Raw genomic sequence first — 18,724 nt, forward strand, 5'->3', positions numbered from 1 at the left:
GCTCTTGTTTCTTGGCCAGGAATCTCTTGATCCTAAAAGTTTTATGAGAAGACATGGTGAGGAGCAAATTCAATCACACGTAGGATGGTGGAGGAAAGAGCCAAAGGGAGCTTAATGTAATTGGAACGACTCAGGCAGAGCAGAAGTAGAGGTGGGCTGAGGGGTCCCCTAGAGGGAGACTGCTGGTCTGGCCCCTCGGCGCAGCTCCGCCCTGACTGCTCGTCCTTGGTGGGTCCGGGGGTCGGGCCAGGCTGTGCTGCCTCCCCGAAGTGCCCTCTCCCTGCCCCTTGGACAGGGGACGCTCAGAGCTGTCCAGGCAGTGGCTAACTAGCTCCAAGCAGAGGGAGCGGAAGGTAAAGTCAGAGCCCAGAGGAGGAGGAGAACGTGGGGTCAGGGTGGAGGCTGGCCTGCTCCCCGGAGGAGCTGCCCGGGGCCAGGCAGTGCCCGCCCGCCCAGCTCTAGGGAGAAGCCGGGATCTGGGCACAGGGTCTCCAGTGTGGTTAGGGGCCGGGAACTGTAGAGGCGTCACTCACATGCTGTGATGACGTGAGCAGCTGCGGGCTGAGCTGCCACATTGCTGGAGCAGTGAGACAGAAGGCGAGGGGCCCTGAGGCTGGGCACCTGTCAGAGGTCTCCATGACACACAGCTGACGAAGGACCTGGGCGGGGCCAGGCTGGGGGCGCTGGTCACCGAATAAAGCCCTTGCCCTTGGTGGCTGATTGGGAGAGGTTTTAGTTGTGAAATCGCTGGAGAGGAAGACACAAGTAGGTAGGAAGGTACGAGCACTCACTTTTAGAGGGAGCGTCCAGGGAGCCCACCTGGGTCAGGTGTGACTGCTTCTCCTTCGTCGTTGTGTCACAAGGTCCGGGGGCCTTTCTGAGTGAGTGTGGAGGTCCCACTTCAGCAGTGAGGACGCTGGCCCTTGTCAGCTGGTGGGCCTTCTGACGCCAGGGCAGCACTGCCCAGGCAGGTTTGCGCCTGCTGGGAAGCGGTGGGAGGGAGAGGGGCCGCGGAGCGCCAGGGCTCCCCTGGGGCGGGAGGGGGCCATGGGTGTTGGCTCACTTCTCTGTTCTGCTGCTCCTCTTTCTGAAGCTTTACAGAATTATGAAAATTCCACTTTGGGTATAAAACCGGTACATTTCTGCGTACTTTTCATCCCGGTTTCCAAGAACTTTGTAAGTGAGGTTTTGCCTTTAGTAGACACTGTGGTCCTCGGGGCCCACCGTCTGCTCAACCTTTGCCCTTTGTTATTACACAGAAAAATCCTGCTGGTCGTGCTCTGAGCGGTGGGCAGGGCAGGACTCCCACATAAACGTCTTGTGTTTTGTTTTTCCAGGAAACACTTTGCAAGATGAATATTCCGATGAGTAACACAGCTGCGTGTTTTCAAGACTGTTGGAGGGGTGCCTGTCCACATTTCACAGTACCTGTGCCTAAGAATTTAATTTTTTAAAAACTTTCAATGTGCTATTTTGTATGAAGTACCTTAACCTTTGCATTTCATTGTTATGTTATACTTATATTCTGTGAGGTGAACTGTCCATTTTCCTTCTTCTTCCACTTCAAGTAACCACTAACGCTAGAACTGATTCCCAGGGACCAGTCAGCACGTATAGTTAATAGTGGAATTCCATTTGACTGGCCTAACCGACTAATCGTGATTTACTTCTAGAACATTCGGATTGCCGAGAACGTTCCTGAGCAGTAGAGACCTGAGCGCAGAAGGACGAGCTGCCCGGGTGCCAGGCCGTTCTCACCAAGCCATGGCACCTGCTTCCCTGCCTTGCTTTTGTTTGACCATAGCATCCAAAACCAGTTTTGCTGCTATAACTCCATACTGTTAATTCATCTGCACATTATCTGTTTACCAAATGAAAAGATATCTAATTAGATACATGTTTATACTTAAATAGCTTTTTTACAAACAGGCTGTTAGGGGTGAGTTTTTAAACAAGTCTTTGAATTGTGAGGTCATTTTTTTAACCACTATGCAGAGAACTCAGCACAAACCACGTTCTATAGAGTTTGCCACGAAAACCCATGAGCTGCAATTTCCATGTCACAGCTAAGATTCTTACCTATGTGGCGAGAGTCAGTAAACTGTTTGTACTCAACTAGATTTATAGCATAACTTTTTAAGGGAAATTAACAGTTGATCTGTGCAGAAGTCTGCCTTTTTATACTGCACTTGGCGTGTTTTCTGTGACTGCAGTGCGGAAATGTATCTGGGCAGTGCCATCACGGTTCCCAGCGCAGTTCTGGTTTGGCTTCACTTGGACTGATCCCGTTCTCAATGGTTTTCAGGCAGATAGCAGTGTGTGGCCTGTCCCGTCCATTTTTAGCCGCCATGGTTTCCTTCCTTACATGTTACACAGACTTGTCCACAGGTGGCTTGAGAGTGAAGGCTCTTTCAGACTTGCTCTGTGGGCTGGCTGACGGTGCCAGCGTGGGTGCCACACTGGCTGGTTTCCTTGCCCTGCGGTTGATGGGTCCCCAGAAGTGACACGTGGAAGGAGACTGGAGGGAGTGGGTGCTGGCTCAGCGTTCGCATCCCACTGGAGCACCGGGGGGGGCGGACGTGGAGAAGCGCTGGGCTCCAGGGCTGAGGCCACCCCAGAAGGAAGGGAGATGACAGCGTCAGCCGGGTGCGCGGCAGAAGGCCGCCCGGTGTTCTCCCGACTGCCCTTCACTGCTGCCTGATGGCAAGCGGTCAAGAGCTGTAGGTTTAGGTGCCTTGTACAGTTTTTACCAAGAAGTGTTCCATTTTGGCATTTATCAACTATGCTAGTAAAAGCTGTTTTTTAAAAGGGGGTGGGGTGGCAGTACTTGAAAGCGTACTAAGCTTTCTAGTAATTCATCTAGTATTCTAGACGTAATAAGCCCAGTATGGTCTACTTAGTGCCAGCTGCCACCTAACGGCTGCATGGGTGTGGCTGGGCCTACACTTCCAGATCCCCTTTTGTTTTGCTGCCCCAATCTAAATACTTCTGCTAATAGATAATTGCTCTTTAGTTACTAAGAGATAAAACTTTACCTATAAAAATGTATTTTGAAAACTTACTTTACACAGCAATTTTGTATCCACTGAAACTAACCTTTTACCAATAAAGCACTATTGTTTAGATATTAAGTGAGTAGTTCTCATTATTGGCTCTTTACAAGGTAAAGGTGTAAGATCTCGGAAAGATTCAGAGAAAGTTCTGCATTTCCTGTGTATAAGAAATGGGGGAGGAATTATTCGCATGAACATCAGTACATAATAGCTCTGTACTGGCCATCCCGTCTGGAAAGAGGGAGCCACGAAGCCTGGGAAGAAAGGATTTACAGGGGAACTGATAAAAGAGCTCTAATGGGAGCTCGATGATGTCTGCCCACCGGGTAGAAGACGTGAGAGAAGCAAGGTCTCATTCACAGTAGGGACAACGACTGACTGATCAGGAGGAATGCTGGAAACCTGACCTGGGGGTGGCAGCCAGTCCCCTGGCCCCTCCACCCAGGACCGCCTGGGCCCCTTTCCTTCTGTAGTTCTCCCCAGGCCCGTCCCTCCCTCGGGTGTTCCTTCCAGGTTACTCTCCGCAGCCTCTACTGGGTCCCCCGCCGCTCTGACCAGGGTCTCCCTGCGTAATCTCCCTGGCAGTGTGTACTTGTCGGGGGTTTTGTGCCTCGGTGGGGAGGGGTGCGGGGTTCTGCGCTGGGGGCCGGTAAGAGAAAAAACCCGGCGGGAACGACGGGGGCAAGAGTGCCCTTCTGAGGCAGCCCCGCGGAAAGCAGATATTCCTCCTCGTGTGAGATGTGCCCGGAGGCCAACCAACCAGGATTTTCCAGGATGGTTTGGGACTTATTCCCTAGATAGCCGCGCGGGGGCGCCCCTGGCCTGCTCACGGGGGCCGCGGCGGGGGCAGGACCGGGGCAAGTTGAGCCGGGTGTCCAAGAATGCATAGGAGCTCACTCAACTGTTCGAAGAAGGGGCGTGTGCTCCTGCAAATCGTGGGCCTGGGGGCTCCGGAGATGGTGCCACGTTTCCATTCCCCGGTGGGGAGCCGCGAAGGCTAGGGGGCCGCTGGGCTCCCAGCACGGCCCATTTCCTCTGCAGCACACCTTCGCCTGGCCCTCGGCGCCCCTAAGCCGACCCCGGTAGCCCCAGGAGAAGAGGATCTAGTAACACGCAGGCGGCCACGGTCCAGGGCAGCACGAGACTGCAGACGGATCTGGGCCGGAGTCGCGCCCCGCCCCCCGAGCCGACGCCCCGCCCCTCCCCGAGCCGTAACCACGCCCCGAGCACTGATCTGACGCCCCGCCCACAACCGCCCGCGGCCCTGCGAGCCGAGCTGGCCGAATTACATCCGACTCTGCGCGTGCCTTCTCGCCCTACAAATCCACCAATCAGAGTTCTGTGCCGCGCTTCCAGGCTACGGCCGCGGAGCCCCCGCCCCAGGGGCCGTCAGACCAATCGGCGGCGCATCCGCGGGGCGAGGGCGGGACCCTGGGGGGGCGGGGAAGGGGCGCGGGGCGCGGGGGCGGCCCGCGGGCAGTAGGGAGCGGGCGGAGCCGGCGCGGACTCGGAGGCCGCTGCGGGCGACAGCTCGGGCTGGGCAGCCGGTGAGGGTGCGGGGCCGCGCGGCAGCGGGCGAGCGGGAGCCAGGCTACGCCTCGGGGGCGGGCGGCGGAGGCCGCGGGCCGAAGCCCGAGGCAGGGCGGGCGCCTCCGGAGAGTGAGCGGCCAGAGGACTCGGCTCCCGGCCTGGGAAGGCCTTCAGGCGGCGGGCCGCGTGTGAGGAGGGCGCTGTATGGGGAGCCTGCCCGCTGGGGGCCCTGGGTGCGCGTGAGGACCCCGCGTGGGATCCCGGGTGGGCGTGAGGGCTCCGCGTAGGGGCCCCGGGATGGGCAGGGAGGGCCCCGCGTGAGGCCTGGGCAGAACCACAAGTGGAAGCTTGGGCGACTTGTGGCCATACCCTTTTTGGCCTTTCTTTAAATGATCTTGAGGCTGGTATTAGGTGTTAATGCTTTTACTCCGGGAAACCTGGAAGGGCTCCTCAGGCAATGAGAGCCTTCCAAAGGCCGCCCTGATAGCTGGGACCCGGCCATACCCAGTGATCGCTCAGGCCGGGGTCCACACCCACCCTGGTGGCCACGGCCTCCGGAGGCCTTCCACATGCTGGTCGGTCGTAATTGCCGTGAAAACAGAAATTCCCAGGAGGGCACTGAAGGAAACAGCCTGAGCCCATAGTGAAAGGAAAGATTTACATCTCGGGCTGGCTTTTCCCTGCGCCTTTGCTGTTTCTGTGCGGGAGCTTTGGGCCGAGCACTCTGGAGAGCTTGATGGCCGTCAGGGGCACAGCGCCAGAGGGCTGATGGTGTGGAGGGGCGGCGGCGCACCTGGCAGCTGGGCAGGCCTGGAGTGGCCTTGGCCTGCAGGCAGATCTAATGCTCATCTGTATGGGCTGCTCTTTGACAGTTCTGTGAGCTCCTTACACCACGGGACTTAACTCTCTGAGGGTTAGGGAGCGCTTCACACCTGGTGTTCGTATTTTGTTTTGTTGTTGTTCAGCCTCTAAGACTAAGTCATGTCTCTTTGCAACCCCATGGACCGTGGCACACCAGGCTCCTCTGTCCTCCACTGTCTCCTGGAGTTTGCTCAAACTTATGTCCATTGAGGGACTGTTGTCATCCAACCGTCTCTTCCTCTCGCGCCCTTCTCCTCTCCCTCAATCTTTCCAATGAATCGGTTCTTCGCATCAGGTGGCCAAAGTATTGGAGCTTCAGCATCAGTCCTTCCAATGAATATTCAGGGTTGATTTCCTTTAGGGTTGACTGGTTTGATCTCCTTTCAGCCTAATGGACTCTCAAGAATCCTCTCCAACACCACAGTTTGAAGCATCAATTCTTCAGGGCTCAGCCTTTTTTATGGTCCATCTCTCACATCCATACATGACCACTGGAAAAACCATAGCTTTGATTTTGCAGACCTTTGTCAGCAAAGTGATGTCTCTGCTTTTTAATATGCTGTCTAGGTTTGTCATAGCTTTCTTTCTAAGGAGTAAGCGTCATAATTTCATGACTGCAGTCAAGTTGTCTCAAAATCTGCAGAGATGACGTGGCCAGGCCCTGGCCCCAGTAGGAAGCAGAGTGGGTGGCCGGTGCTGGATCACGCCCGGACCTGCTTCCTGGGGCGGGACTCCTGCTTTCTTGCCGAGCCTCAGTGAGCACTGAGCTATCTGGACCAGAAGCTGCAAGAGCTGCAGAAGTTTGCTGGCTCATTACCTGCTTGGACCTCCCCTCCTGGTAGGCTTCCTGCTTCCGTCTATACTAATTCCTTTCCCAAAAGGGGAGTTTATATGATACATTCACGTATCTCTCCTTGAGTTCCTTATCAACAAATGAGGTTGCAGTTTACGTGCCTCATAGACTTGTTGTGAGGATCAGGCGTCAGTAGCTAGATGCCTGGAACCCACTAAGTGCTTAATCAGTGTTAGCCATCATGTTATCTGGTAGAAGAGCAGTCTGAGCACACAGTCCAGAGAAAAGAAGGCAGTATTTAAGCAGAGTTGTCCTGTTTGGGAGAAGGGCGTGTGCCCTGCATTGACAAAGCAAAGATGGAGGCATGGATAGTTCTGTGCATGTGCTTTTAAATCCATCAGGCCCCTCCTCTCCTTTCCAAACACCTTGCCTCTCAGCACAGCAGTGCGTCCTCTGTCCTGAGAAGGTAGCGGATGGCTGTTCCTGCCGCTGTTCCTCTCAGGTCTGTTCCCGCTTTTCCTTCACCCGCTCTCTTGTAAGCCCGCCACCTCCCCTTTTGCTCAGTGGGTCACAAGTTTCCTGCACGCGGCTCTGCGTTCTGTGCAGGAAGAGCCCTGTAAAGCTGAGTGCGGAGCCGCGGTCGCCCCGTCCTGCTCTCTGAGACCCCGTGTGTGGAGCATCCTTGGGCTGCAGCATATTTGTCAGCTCTAGGCTTCACCTTGGCAACAGGGTGTCAAAGGTGAGGGCTCCACAGAGCTTAAGGATACAGAGGCCAGAATGTGATGGATTTCTGGTGATTCTGTAAATTGGTCTAATCTTTATGGAGAGCAGCTAGCAATAAGTGATAAAAGGTTTTGATTTTGGAATCCCGGTTTTGAAAACAAACTCGGGTACACACCGCGTGTAAGAGTGGTGGAGCACTCCGCAGCCCACAGACGCGCTCCGGCAGTCCCCTTCTCACCCTTCCCGCCCAACAGAATTGGAACCATTGTGATCCCTGGAAATACGTTCAAAAAGACATCTTAACCAAAAAAGCGAAGCAGTTTGTACACAGCAATTACACTGATTTAAAAATATTCGAGGATGTGGACAAGGATCGGAGGAGAAGATGGAGTGATGAAAGTAGTTTTATTTTAGGGTCACAGGACTGTTCTCCAGTTTACAGTCGTTTTAAAATCCAAGAGCGGAAAGGCCCGCTGACGCTGCCAGACGCAGTGATGAGCCTGTCTTCACCCATCTCTCCTAGCTAGGAGAAATCCCACCCAGGCCTCCGAGGTGGGCTCTGAGGACCCCCACCGCCCGGCCGTGGGCGCCCTCAGGGCCCTGCTGGTGTGCACTGTTCTGCCCAGCCAGCCCTCCATTGCCCGGTGGGCCCAGCTCCACTCTGTGCTGGAGAGCCGCCCGGCAAGGCCAGCCACGGCCCCTCCTGAGTGCTCCCAAAGTGTGGTCCCGGCCACTTCCACAGGCGTCTCCCCTTCTGGCTCATCCCACACTCGGCACGTGGGGTCCCTTAAGCCCAAGAGGGGATGGCACACCCTGAGGTCGGGGGTGGGGAAAGGCTGAGGTCACTAACCTTTCTGAGCCTGGATTCCTTGTTTTGTGTGGCAAGGGTTTTGAGCCAGGGGCGGGCCTGGCGGCCACTCAGGACTCTTGGGGGGTCTGACGCAGACACGCGCCTTTCGCTGAGGCCTCCTCCCTCCCTCTCCACCCACCAGATCCCTAGCGGCTTCTGGCTTCTGGCTTAACTCCTCGCGGCTCTTACCAGCACTTAGGAGACTGGCTCCTGTGTCTTCCCCGCTGTGATGGGGCGGGGGGGGGGGGGGCAGTGGTTGGGGTGGCGGGGGGGGGGGCAGTGTTTCTCTTCTCAGAGGCTCCTGTGCTTTTAGGAACTTGGACTTGCTCTGTTCAGAAGCAAGGTGCTCGCTGAACATTTGGACGAGTCAGGTTTCATTGGGGCAGAGTGGATGGCAGTTTTTATGGGACCTGAGATTTACCCAGTGTGGGGGAGGAGACCTCTTTAAGAAACACAGTGTTAGAAATAAAAATTAACTTGGAGTGCAAATATTTATTTAGAATGAGAAAAAGTAAATACGTTACAGAGTTGAGAAAGCTGACCATTAATGTAACAGTCAGAACAATCCAGAAAAATAGTGTATTTGCTAATTGCCTGACACACCTCTGTTTCCCAGCGGCTCAGTGGTAAAGAACCCGCCTGCCACGCAGGAGACCCAGGTTCAATCCCTGGGCCAGGAAGGTCCCCTGGAGAAGGAAATGGAAACCCACTCCAGAAGTTTTGCGTGGAAAATTCCATGAACAGAGGAGCCTGGTGGGCTACAGTCCATGGGGTCACAAAGAATCGGACACAAGTGAGCAAGTTAACAGCAGCGGCAGCAGATAAGAGTTGGGTGTTGTCGTCTTGAGCCCTCGACACAGCTCTGTACCACTTTTCATTTGGCCGTGTACTTTTTAATTAGTGTGACAGAGAATAGAATGAGTGCAGCGACTCCTCTAGCATGGTTGATCAGAAACCTTTATTGTTGACTGTTAGGAGATATAAAACGGTTTCACGCTTGCTGTTTCTAGCACAGCTACAGATTGTGTTTTGGAACAGCAGGAGTCCTGATAAATTCTGTTTTGCAGAACTCCATTCAAAAAAGTTGTGAATCTATGGCATATTTATAAGTATACTGCTGCAGTGTAAATTCTTTTTTCTGACGGCGGGCAGTGCGGTTTTGGCCGCTGAGTGCCGAGCTCTGCTTGCCTTTTCACGTGCCTGGGGATGACTCTCCGGTGTCTGGCCCCCTGCACTGCCAGCCTTGCTCCTTCCCAGGCCCACACGCCCCCTGCCCCTGGCGCTGCTGGGGCTGTTGGTGTTGCCATGGGGTCCGGCCTGCACTTGGTTCCCCAGCCCCGGGCCGAAGCACCCTGGGCGGCAGCGACGCTCCCGGAGCCAGGCCTGCGGCGTGATGGCTGGTGGTAAGCTCGGTGTGAAAACTGAAACGTGTCCCGTTAAACCTGAACTCAGCATGTCTCCTGCTCCTTGTGCAGGCAGCTGGGTCCTGTCTTGAGCCACATGACCTGGGGAAGGAGAACGCAGGCAGGGTCAGGGTGGAAGGGGCAGCAGGCTCAGTCAATTGCCATTGGAATATGTGTGCGAACTTTCTAGATGGCTTCGCCAAGGGCCCCTCCTTAGGACCTTGGAAGGGGCCATGCCAGCGAGGAGCCCAGAAACAAGGCAGATGGGCGTCAGAGTCACGAGGCCAGACAAGGGCAGGGCATGGTCAGCACCTTGAGGGCGCCTGGGGCACAGGCGGTAAGGGTGCTCGGAGCCGCCTCTGCCAGCTGCTGGGCATGTTTGGAGGGAGGAAGCAGCTCTGGGTCGTCTTACAAATCACTGGAGTTCTCTGTCTCCTGCGGCCTTCAGATCCTGGCTGCATTGGTGACAGTTAAGGAGATGCATGTTGGTCGGCGCCGCCTCTGCCAGCTGCTGGGTGTGTTTGGAAGGAGGAAGCAGCTCTGGGTGTCTTACAAATCACTGGAGTTCTTCTGTCTCCTGCGGCCTTCAGATCCTGGCTGCATTGGTGACAGTTAAGGAGATGCATGTTGGGGGAACAAGTCTCACTCTCTGAACAAGAAACCCATTCCAGAGACTGTTTAAAAATGATCATTTTTACTTTAACTGAACTGTTTGAGGAGGAGACACAGGTAGGTTCCCTTCTTTCTCCTTGAAGGTGAGCCGTGCTCCACTGTAAGACCCCCGCTGTCCTCCACCCAGAAGCCAGCTGATTTCAGATGTAACACGTGTTCATCCCTGGAGGCAACTCCAAACGACAGACCCTCGGAAGGGAGGAAATAGAAATTAACTGTCTTCCCAAAGAGCACCATGCAGACGCGCTCTAGATGCCTGGAGGTTGAGTTCTGTTTTCTGGGAAGAGACATAAGCCCCCTCTGCCCCAGCTCACCCACCACCCTGGCTGCAGGGCTGCACAGCTGCGCGGAGCAGCCGTGAGGAAACGGCAGCCAGCACGGCCACACGAGCAGTGAGGCTCCTGTTCCTCCTCCACCTCCCCCAGCCTCCCCAGACTGCTCCCAGTGCAGCCAGAACCCAGAGGTGGGCTCCAGGTGCAAACCAGGAGGGCTGCAGGAGGAGCTGCCCAGTTTGGGTTCCAGAGAGACGGGGAGACAGCCACCGTACCCCCCTCCCTCTCCCTGTCCTCCAGCCAGGCCTGTGGCAGCAGGGCACTCTACTCTCTCCTGCAGCTGGGGAAGCCCCCAGCGAGCAGGGCGTCAGCTGCAGGCTTCTGGCTGGAGAACTGAGGAGTAAGCCAGGGAGCTGTGGACAGGGGGCCGAGGGGGTGACGCCCATGGAGAGGGGGTGACCCTAGTGGAGAGGGGCAGAGGGGGTGATGCCTGTGGAAAGGGGGTGAGCCTAATGGAGGGGGCCCTGAGGGGGTGACCCCTGTGGAGAGGGGGTGAGCCTAGTGGAGGGGGCCCTGAGGGGGTGACCCCTGTGGAGAGGGGGTGAGCCTAGTGGAGGGGGGGCAAGGGGGTGATGCCCGTGGAGAGGGGGTGAGCCTAGTGGAGGGGGGGCAAGGGGGTGATGCCCGTGGAGAGGGGGTGAGCCTAGTAGAGGGGGGCAAGGGGGTAATGCCTGTGGAGAAGGGGCCTGAGGGGGTGACCCCAGAGTTGCTGATGAATTTGTGGGCCCAGTGCTGAGCTGTGTCTACACGGGGCTGACTCTGCACCGCTTGCCTGCAGGAACTCGGCTAAGGGGGGGCCCACAGCCCGGCGGGTGCCAGGGATGGTGCCCAGGGAGGGTGGAGCCTCTGCAGGTGGGGCTGATGCTGAGGCCTCCACCCGGCCCTGGCAAGGCCAGTGCAGCTAAACAGAGATGACCCGTTCTCGTGGGATTTAAGTGATGCCAGAGGCTCGCAGTGCTGTGTTTGGTGTATTGTATTTATTTGTGTTGATACTGGCTCTTCGTTGCTGCTCAGGGTCTCTGGTTTGGGTGAACAGGGGCTGTTGTTCGTCATGGTGTGTGGTTTTCTCGCTGCAGGGGCTTCTCTTGTTGCAGAGCACAGGCTGCAGATGCTCAGGCTTCAGACCTTGCAGCCTGTGGGTCCCGGAGCGTGCAGGCTCAGTAGTAATGGCTCATGGGCTTAATTGCTCTGTGACATGTAGAATCTTCCTGGACCAGGGATCAAACCCAGGTGCCCTGCACTGGCAGGTGGATTCTTGCCCACTGCATCACCAGGTAAGTCCAACACAGTATTTTAACTCCAGGATACAATCCAAAATTACCTGACATGCATCACGTCAGATCAGATCAGTCACTCAGTCGTGTCTGACTGTTTGTGACCCCATGAATTGCAGCACGCCAGGCCTCCCTGTCCATCACCAACTCCCGGAGTTCACTGAGACTCATATCCATTGAGTCAGTGATGCCATCCAGCCATCTCATCCTCTGTCGTCCCCTTCTCCTCTTGCCCCCAATCCCTCCCAGCATCAGAGTCTTTTCCAATGAGTCAGCTCTTCACATCAGGTGGCCAAAGTTCTGGAGCTTCAGTTTTAGCATCATTCCTTCCAAAGAAATCCCAGGGCTGATCTCCTTCAGAATGGACTGGTTGGATCTCCTTGCAGTCCAAGGGACTCTCAAGAGTCTTCTCCAACACCACAGTTCAAAAGCATCAATTCTTTGGTGCTCAGCCTTCTTCACAGTCCAACTCTCACATCCATACATGACCACAGGAAAAACCATAGCCTTGACTAGACGAACCTTTGTTGGCAAAGTAATGTCTCTGCTTTTGAATATGCTATCTAGGTTAGTCATAACTTTCCTTCCAAGGAGTAAGCGTCTTTTAATTTCATGGCTGCAGTCACCATCTGCAGTGATTTTGGAGCCCAGAAAAATAAAGTCTGACACTGTTTCCACTGTTTCCCCATCAATTTCCCATGAAGTGATGGGACCAGATGTCATGATCTTTGTTTTCTGAATGCTGAGCTTTAAGCCAACTTTTTCACTCTCCACCTTCACTTTCATCAAGATGCTTTTTAGTTCCTCTTCACTTTCTGCCATAAGGGTGGTGTCATCTGCATATCTGAGGTTATTGATATTTCTCCCGGTAATCTTGATTCCAACTTGTGTTTCTTCCAGTCCAGTGTTTCTCATGATGTACTCTGCATATAAGTCAAATAAACAGGGTGACAATATACAGCCTTGACGAATTTGGAACCAGTCTGTTGTTCCATGTCCAGTTCTAACTGTTGCTTCCTGACCTGCATACAGATTTCTCAAGAGGCAGGTCAGGTGGTCTGGTATTCCCATCTCTTTCAGAATTTTCCACAGTTTATTGTGATCCACACAGTCAAAGGCTTTGGCATAGTCAATAAAGCAGAAATAGATGCTTTTCTGGAACTCTCTTGCTTTTTCCATGATCCAGCGGATGTTGGCAATTTGATCTCTGGTTCCTCTGCCTTTTCTAAAACCAGCTTGAACATCAGGAGGTTCACGGTTCACATTGCTGAAGCCTGGCTTGGAGAATTTTGAGCATTACTTTACTAGTGTGTGAGATGAGTGCAATTGTGCGGTAGTCTGAGCATTCTTTGGCATTGCCTTTCTTTGGGATTGGAATGAAAACTGACCTTTTCCAGTCCTGTGGCCACTGCTGAGTTTTCCAAATGTGCTGGCATATTGAGTGCAGCACTTTCACAGCATCATCTTTCATGATTTGGAAGAGCTCAACTGGAATTCTATCACCTCCACTAGCTTTGTTCGTAGTGATGCTTTCTAAGGCCCACTTGACTTCACGTTCCAGGATATCTGGCTCTAGCTCAGTGATCACACCATCGTGATTATCTGGGCCGTGAAGATCTTTTTGTACAGTTGTTCTGTGTATTCTTGCCATGACATGCATAGAACCAGGGAAATACCAGCTCACAGGAGAGAAGACAGGCTACAGCTCAGATGATGCGGATATTGGAATTACTGGACAAAGACCTTGTGGTCGGCAGAACTTTGTCCCCTCAGGCCATCACCCCCAGTGTTACTTCTGAGAACAGGTTATGTTATGTGGCAAAAGTGCTTTGCAAATGTGAGACCATTGACGAGGTTCCCTAGTTGACCTGAGACATGAGCACTGCAGATTCCAGAAACAGCTGCCCTCCCAGCACTAGCGCCCTGCCAGAGGCGGTTGTTTGGGTAATTTATCCTCCAGCGTGCTTGTTTGAACGGAAGCAAATGCGTGTGTTCATGGTCCTCCTCTTAACCAGAACTCATGTGCCACGCACCCGCTTTGCACCTGGCTTGTATCCACTTTCACATCAGAGAAGCCCATAGAGACCTTCTTCTCATGATAGAAATTTCAGCAGCATCCTGTGCTGTGGACAGAGGGCTGTGCTTGCTACTGAGCCACGTGCTCATTTTCCAGCCAAGGGGGAGGCAACTGGGGAGCAGACCTTTTTTTTTAACTACATGGACTTTTTTAGAGCAATTTGAAGTTCACAGAAACTCCAGTGGAAGTTCCACAGATTTCTCATATGCCCCCCACTCTAGACAGGCACAGCCTTCTCCATCGTCACTGCCCCACCCCAGTGGTGCCTCTGTTACAAACCTGAGTTGACACGTCATCACCCAGAGCTTCGGCAGACTCTTGAGCTGAATTGTTCCAACTTTAGAATGGAAATTACACATCACAAGGTGGTTTTGAAGTTTTTTTTTTATTAAATGAGAATATATAAGAGCCAAGTTCGTAACACTAGACGTCAGTGGTGGAAATTGTATCCGGCCACCAGAAATAGTTTTAGGAATAAGACTGCAGAACATTTTGTTCAATTAGAGGATGAAGGGAAAGTGAACCGGAGTCCCTCATCAGTCCCTGGGTTTTGATTGATTCCCTCCAGGTCTCTGGAGAGGGTCGCCCTGAGGAGGTTCCCCTGATCCCTCTGGAGGGGGTCCCCCTGGAATGGTCTCCCTGGAGAGGGCCTCTGGAGAGATCTCCCTGAAGAGGTCCCTCTGGCGAGGGTCTCCGGAGAGATCTCCCTGGAGAGGGTCTCTGGAGAGGTCTCTGGCAGCAGAGGAGCTGCTCTCTGCCCTTTAGAGCCCGCAGGACTGGGAAGCGCTTGCTGTGTGTCTCATCTAGTTTGCATACTCTTGCCTTTTTAATGTTTATTTATAAGCACACAGAGCAAAACAAAGTAATTTCTGTTAGGCTGTAATTTATGTAAAGCAGATTCAGTGCATACATTTTTCCTTTCTTCCCGTGGTCAGGCTAGAGGAAGCAGTCGGGCTGAGGCGAGAATGTTGAACAAGCAACTTCCTGTTCCTGCAGGGGGGGTTCTGTCACTGCTACTCACTCCAGAGTGAGACCAAGGTCGACTGCTGTTTACAACTCAGCGGTTCCAGCTGATTTTCTGAGTTCGTTCCTTCCTGAACTTTCTTAAGCTAAAAGATGAGTAGTCATTAAACAGGAGGATGTGCGCATTGCCGATGTGTGATAGCAAGCAGAGCTCTCCTGGAGCATCCTCGGGAGGGTGCCCGGGAGCTCGGGTCCTCTCAGGAGAGTCCTCTCCTGGAGCATCCTCAGGAGGGTGCCTGTGGGCTCGGGTCCTCTCAGGAGAGTCGTCCTCCCCAGATGAGCCTCCAGGTGTGAGGGTGTCTTCTGGTCCTCCGTCTCGGCTTCAGCCGGGTGGGTGTCTTCCTTTGACCAGGTGGCAATGACTGGGACAGAAGCTTGCTGCTCAGAAGACATAAACGTGCAGAGGCCATGTTTTAGAATTCCTTGATCCAGGAAAAGTGTTTTTCCATTTATCTAACGTGTGTTTTGTTAGGAGAGATAAACAGCGGTTGATTAACAGTGTGCTGTTAAAACTGCATGAATCAAATGCACAGCTGGATGAGCTGAGTGGACAGTGTCCAGTCGGGCCGTGGAGCTGTGCTGGCCACACCTGCAGCCCCTCCGCTGTGCCCACCCCAGGGCAGCCCCTCAAGGGGACCCCAGCCCCGACTCTTCTGGGATAGCCTCCCTACATGTTCTTCTTGCTGTTTCTCACCTGAATGAGTACAGTAGCTTAGTCTTGCTTGATTTGGGTTTTTTGTCGGTTTTTTTTTTTTTTTTTTTTTGAGAAGTAGTCAAAGGGAAGAACCTGAAATTTTTTCCATGCAATGGCACCCCACTCCAGTACTTTTGCCCAGAAAATCCCATGGACGGAGGAGCCTGGTAGGCTGCAGTCCAGGGGGTCGCTAGAGTCGGACACGACTGAGCGACTTCACTTTCACTTTTCACTTTCGTGCATTGGAGGAGGAAATGGCAACCCACTCCAGTGTTCTTGCCTGGAGAATCCCAGGGACGGGAAGCCTGGTGGGCTGCCATCTATGGGGTCACACAGAGTCGGACACGACTGAAGCGACGCAGCAGCAGCAAACTTTTATATGAACAAATATAAATGAGGATCATAAAATGGAACACACAGCAGAAGTGATTCAAACAACACCTTGGTTGTGCCTATTACTTCAGAGCTGCAGCTTCACTTAAAAGGGAAAGGATCGCTTGGTGCCCGCCACTTGTTTCAGAAGGGCCTCTTCTGGCGGTGGGTGAGCGCTGTGAGCCCACCGCGTCTCCCTCTCACCTGTCTGCACACCTGGGCAGCTGGCAAGTGGGCTCATCTCCCTCCACACCCTTGCTTCCGCAGTAGCCTCTCACGTTTGTGAAGCTGGAATGAAAGCGCTTGCATTTATGGTTCTCAGCACCTCATGGATCTCACACTCAGTGATGTGGAAGCAGGTTTCTGCCACGTTGATCGAGCCCCTGGCCTGTGCAGTGCCTCGTGTCCTGACGCAGTGCATGTTCTTTGACGTGGCGTTAACCACAGTAAGAATTACTTCTCCCAGGGCCATGCAGCCTGGAGGGCAAGCTCTGAAGACAGCTGGTGACTGCCAGCCTGAACCGCCCTTGCAGCTCAGCTGGGTCCAAACACAGGGTCAGCCGTTGGCTTGTGTCGGAGGCCGGCTGGGAGCTGCGTCCTGCAGGGTGACCAGCTGCCTCGTCGCTCTGCTCGTGCAGTGCACGTCTCACTTTCCCAGCGGTCTTGGCTCATTTTCTGTTTGCTTGTTGATAAACCAGACATGCAAGTCAGTTCTCAGCCAGACGGTTGGGAAGGCCTTAGCTGAGTAGGGCTTAAGCAGGAGGCAGCAGGCCACTGAGAAGCTTTTCGATCTTAATTCAAGACATAAAAAGTTCGTGAGTTAGTTTGTCTTGATAACAAAATTAGCTTGAAAGAAAGAAGGCCAGGGAACTCAGCAGTGAAGTTGGCATGAAACGGAGTGGACCAGGAATCTAGTGAGGTTAATTCTCCAAAATATTTACTGCAAGCTAGTCGAAGACTTTTCGAAGATGATTAAGCAAACTAAAATAATTTTTGTGGCATCTGCATTCTTTCTTGATTAACATCTGGCATTTGTTTTTGTCTTACCATGTTTAACCATTAAGTGTATTGCTTTAAGTTGACTTATACACAAATAGGCATACTTAAAAAGGGAATTTGCCATAAGTAGAAGGTAACTTTATTAATAAGGGCGAATGAAAGCAAGCCTGTATTACTGGATTCTAGCAGACACTTAGCCTATTCTTTCATTGTTAAACACAATGATGAGATGGGCTCTTTTAAACTTAATAGCTTAGAGCTGGAAACCTTTCCCCACACAGCAAGGAGGGTTGGAAGGGTACAGGCACCTCCCGGGGCACCTCTGACCCTCTCAGACCCTCAGCGTCATCGGTGAGGAGGGCTCGGGGGACAGAGATGACAACGAGGTTATTGTGGGGGTGGGGCAGGGCAGTGTAGGCAACAGCAGAGGCGGGGGCTCCCCACGGCATGTGCCACGCTGCCGTCTGGGGCAGGGGCTCCCCGTGCATATGCCACGCTGCCGTCTGGGGCAGGGGCTCCCCACAGCGTGTGCCACGCTGCTGTCTGGCGCCGGGTCTAGAGTCTCCTCCGAACCCCCAGTGATGCCTCTGCAGCCTGGAGATGCAGCTGAGAGACCAGGGCTTGCAGGGCCGGCAAAAGGCAGCCCCAGCATCTCCATCCACCTTCCTTGCACTGTCCCCTCCGTGTCGGCGGGGTGGGGACCCATGGGGACCCATGACCCAAGTCGTGTGCACCCACCTACCTTTGCTAGAAGGCCCTGGGCCGTGCACACAGCGTGTGGGCAGCACCTGAACCTCTGGGCCGGGGGCGGGAGGAGGTGGCTGGGAAGGAGAGGCAGGTGGCTGTGGGCTGCCCCACCCCAGGGGGCCCCTTTGGATGGCCTGCGGGTCAGCTGGCACTGCCCGGCCTACACACCCCGGAGACATTGGTCCCAGGGCTGCCGCTGGCTGGCATCTGTGCTCTACCTGCCTGTGTATGAGGAGAAGATAATCCTCCTCACTGACTCGCAGAGGTGCGAAATGAGCGCCGACAATCCCGGTCTGCCCAGTGATCTTCTTACGTTGTTTCAATTGAGTAACTGAAGATAATTGGGGCTTTCTGTTTGTTTTAGCACACTCCTTCTCAGCTGCTGAGGAATGGGGGAGCTGGAAGGAACATACAGAGTCCTGCAGACCCCGGGGGCACGCCTGGGCACCGCGACCCCCGTGGGCGTCAGCACCCTGGAGCCCGGTCAGGGCCCCCCGGCACGGGCGGCACGGCCAGCGGCCCGGACGCACATCCGCGTGCAGCTGCTGGACGACTCCGTCGAGGTGTTTGACATCGAGGTAAGAAGCCCGGGGGCCTATGCCTCATGCTTGCTGAAAGTCAGGGGCCGAATTCCACGTTGCTGGTAGACTTTGCCTGTTTATCACGTTGTCTCGAGTAGCTGGGTAACAAAATGCTTGGAAACAGTGAGCCTGGAGAGTGACTTCTCCTGACTTTCCTTTAAGCTTCTGACGCAATGTGGGCGTTCGGGAGGCTGGCTGAGTGCTGTGTGGTGCGGGCGGGAACCAGCTTGCCCACTCCCGAGTCTTGGTGGCCGAGCGGCTGGCTGAGAGGCGCCCCTCAGCATCGCCGTGTGTCCACTTCCTTGTCTGCATGTGGGGGTAACTCCAGGCCCTGCTTCTCAGGGTGGCTGGGTGAGGGCTGAGCCCTTGCATATGAAGAGCCTGACACAGACCTCATTTTTCTGAGTCAGCAATAAGAACACTTTTACTTTGAAAATTCCCTGTAGTAGCTTGCACTGATAATATTGGCAAAAACAACTGAATATAGCAAACGTTTGAAAACATTTTTTTCTGATTTTCTAAATAGCATTAGAATGAATGGTCTTTTAAAAAATTGCTCATTTTCATAAGTGTGTGTGTGCTTAGTCGCTCAGTTGTCTGACTCTTTGCAACCCCGTGGACTGTAGCCTGCCAGGCTCCTCTGTCCATGGGATTCTTCAGGCAAGAATACTGGAGGGGGTTGCCATGCCTTCCTCCAGGGGATCTTCCCGACCCAGGGATCAAACCCAGGTCTCCCACAT

At 54.0% G+C, this 18,724-nt stretch overlaps 2 protein-coding genes across 6 annotated transcripts in view; both read left to right on the plus strand.

Moving 5' to 3' along the window:
• Window positions 1-3,131, plus strand: part of SEPTIN2 (septin 2) — a 29,278-nt gene extending 26,147 nt beyond the window's left edge. For all 3 annotated transcript variants that reach the window (XM_061412936.1, XM_061412935.1, XM_061412934.1), the window contains exon 13: window positions 1,338-3,131. The gene's annotated coding sequence lies outside the window, so the exon portion shown is untranslated. The remainder of the gene's footprint in view (window positions 1-1,337) is intronic.
• Window positions 3,132-4,498: 1,367 nt separating this feature from the next.
• The window catches only part of FARP2 (FERM, ARH/RhoGEF and pleckstrin domain protein 2), a 98,306-nt gene continuing 84,080 nt past the window's right edge, over window positions 4,499-18,724 (plus strand). For all 3 annotated transcript variants that reach the window (XM_061412926.1, XM_061412928.1, XM_061412929.1), the window contains exons 1-2: window positions 4,499-4,600; window positions 17,768-17,981. In XM_061412926.1, coding sequence (XP_061268910.1) covers window positions 17,793-17,981 — 189 coding nt within the window. In that variant the 5' untranslated portion in view covers window positions 4,499-4,600; window positions 17,768-17,792. The remainder of the gene's footprint in view (window positions 4,601-17,767; window positions 17,982-18,724) is intronic.

The sequence above is a fragment of the Bos javanicus genome, chromosome 3 (assembly GCF_032452875.1).
Source record: "Bos javanicus breed banteng chromosome 3, ARS-OSU_banteng_1.0, whole genome shotgun sequence".
NCBI lineage: Eukaryota > Metazoa > Chordata > Mammalia > Artiodactyla > Bovidae > Bos > Bos javanicus.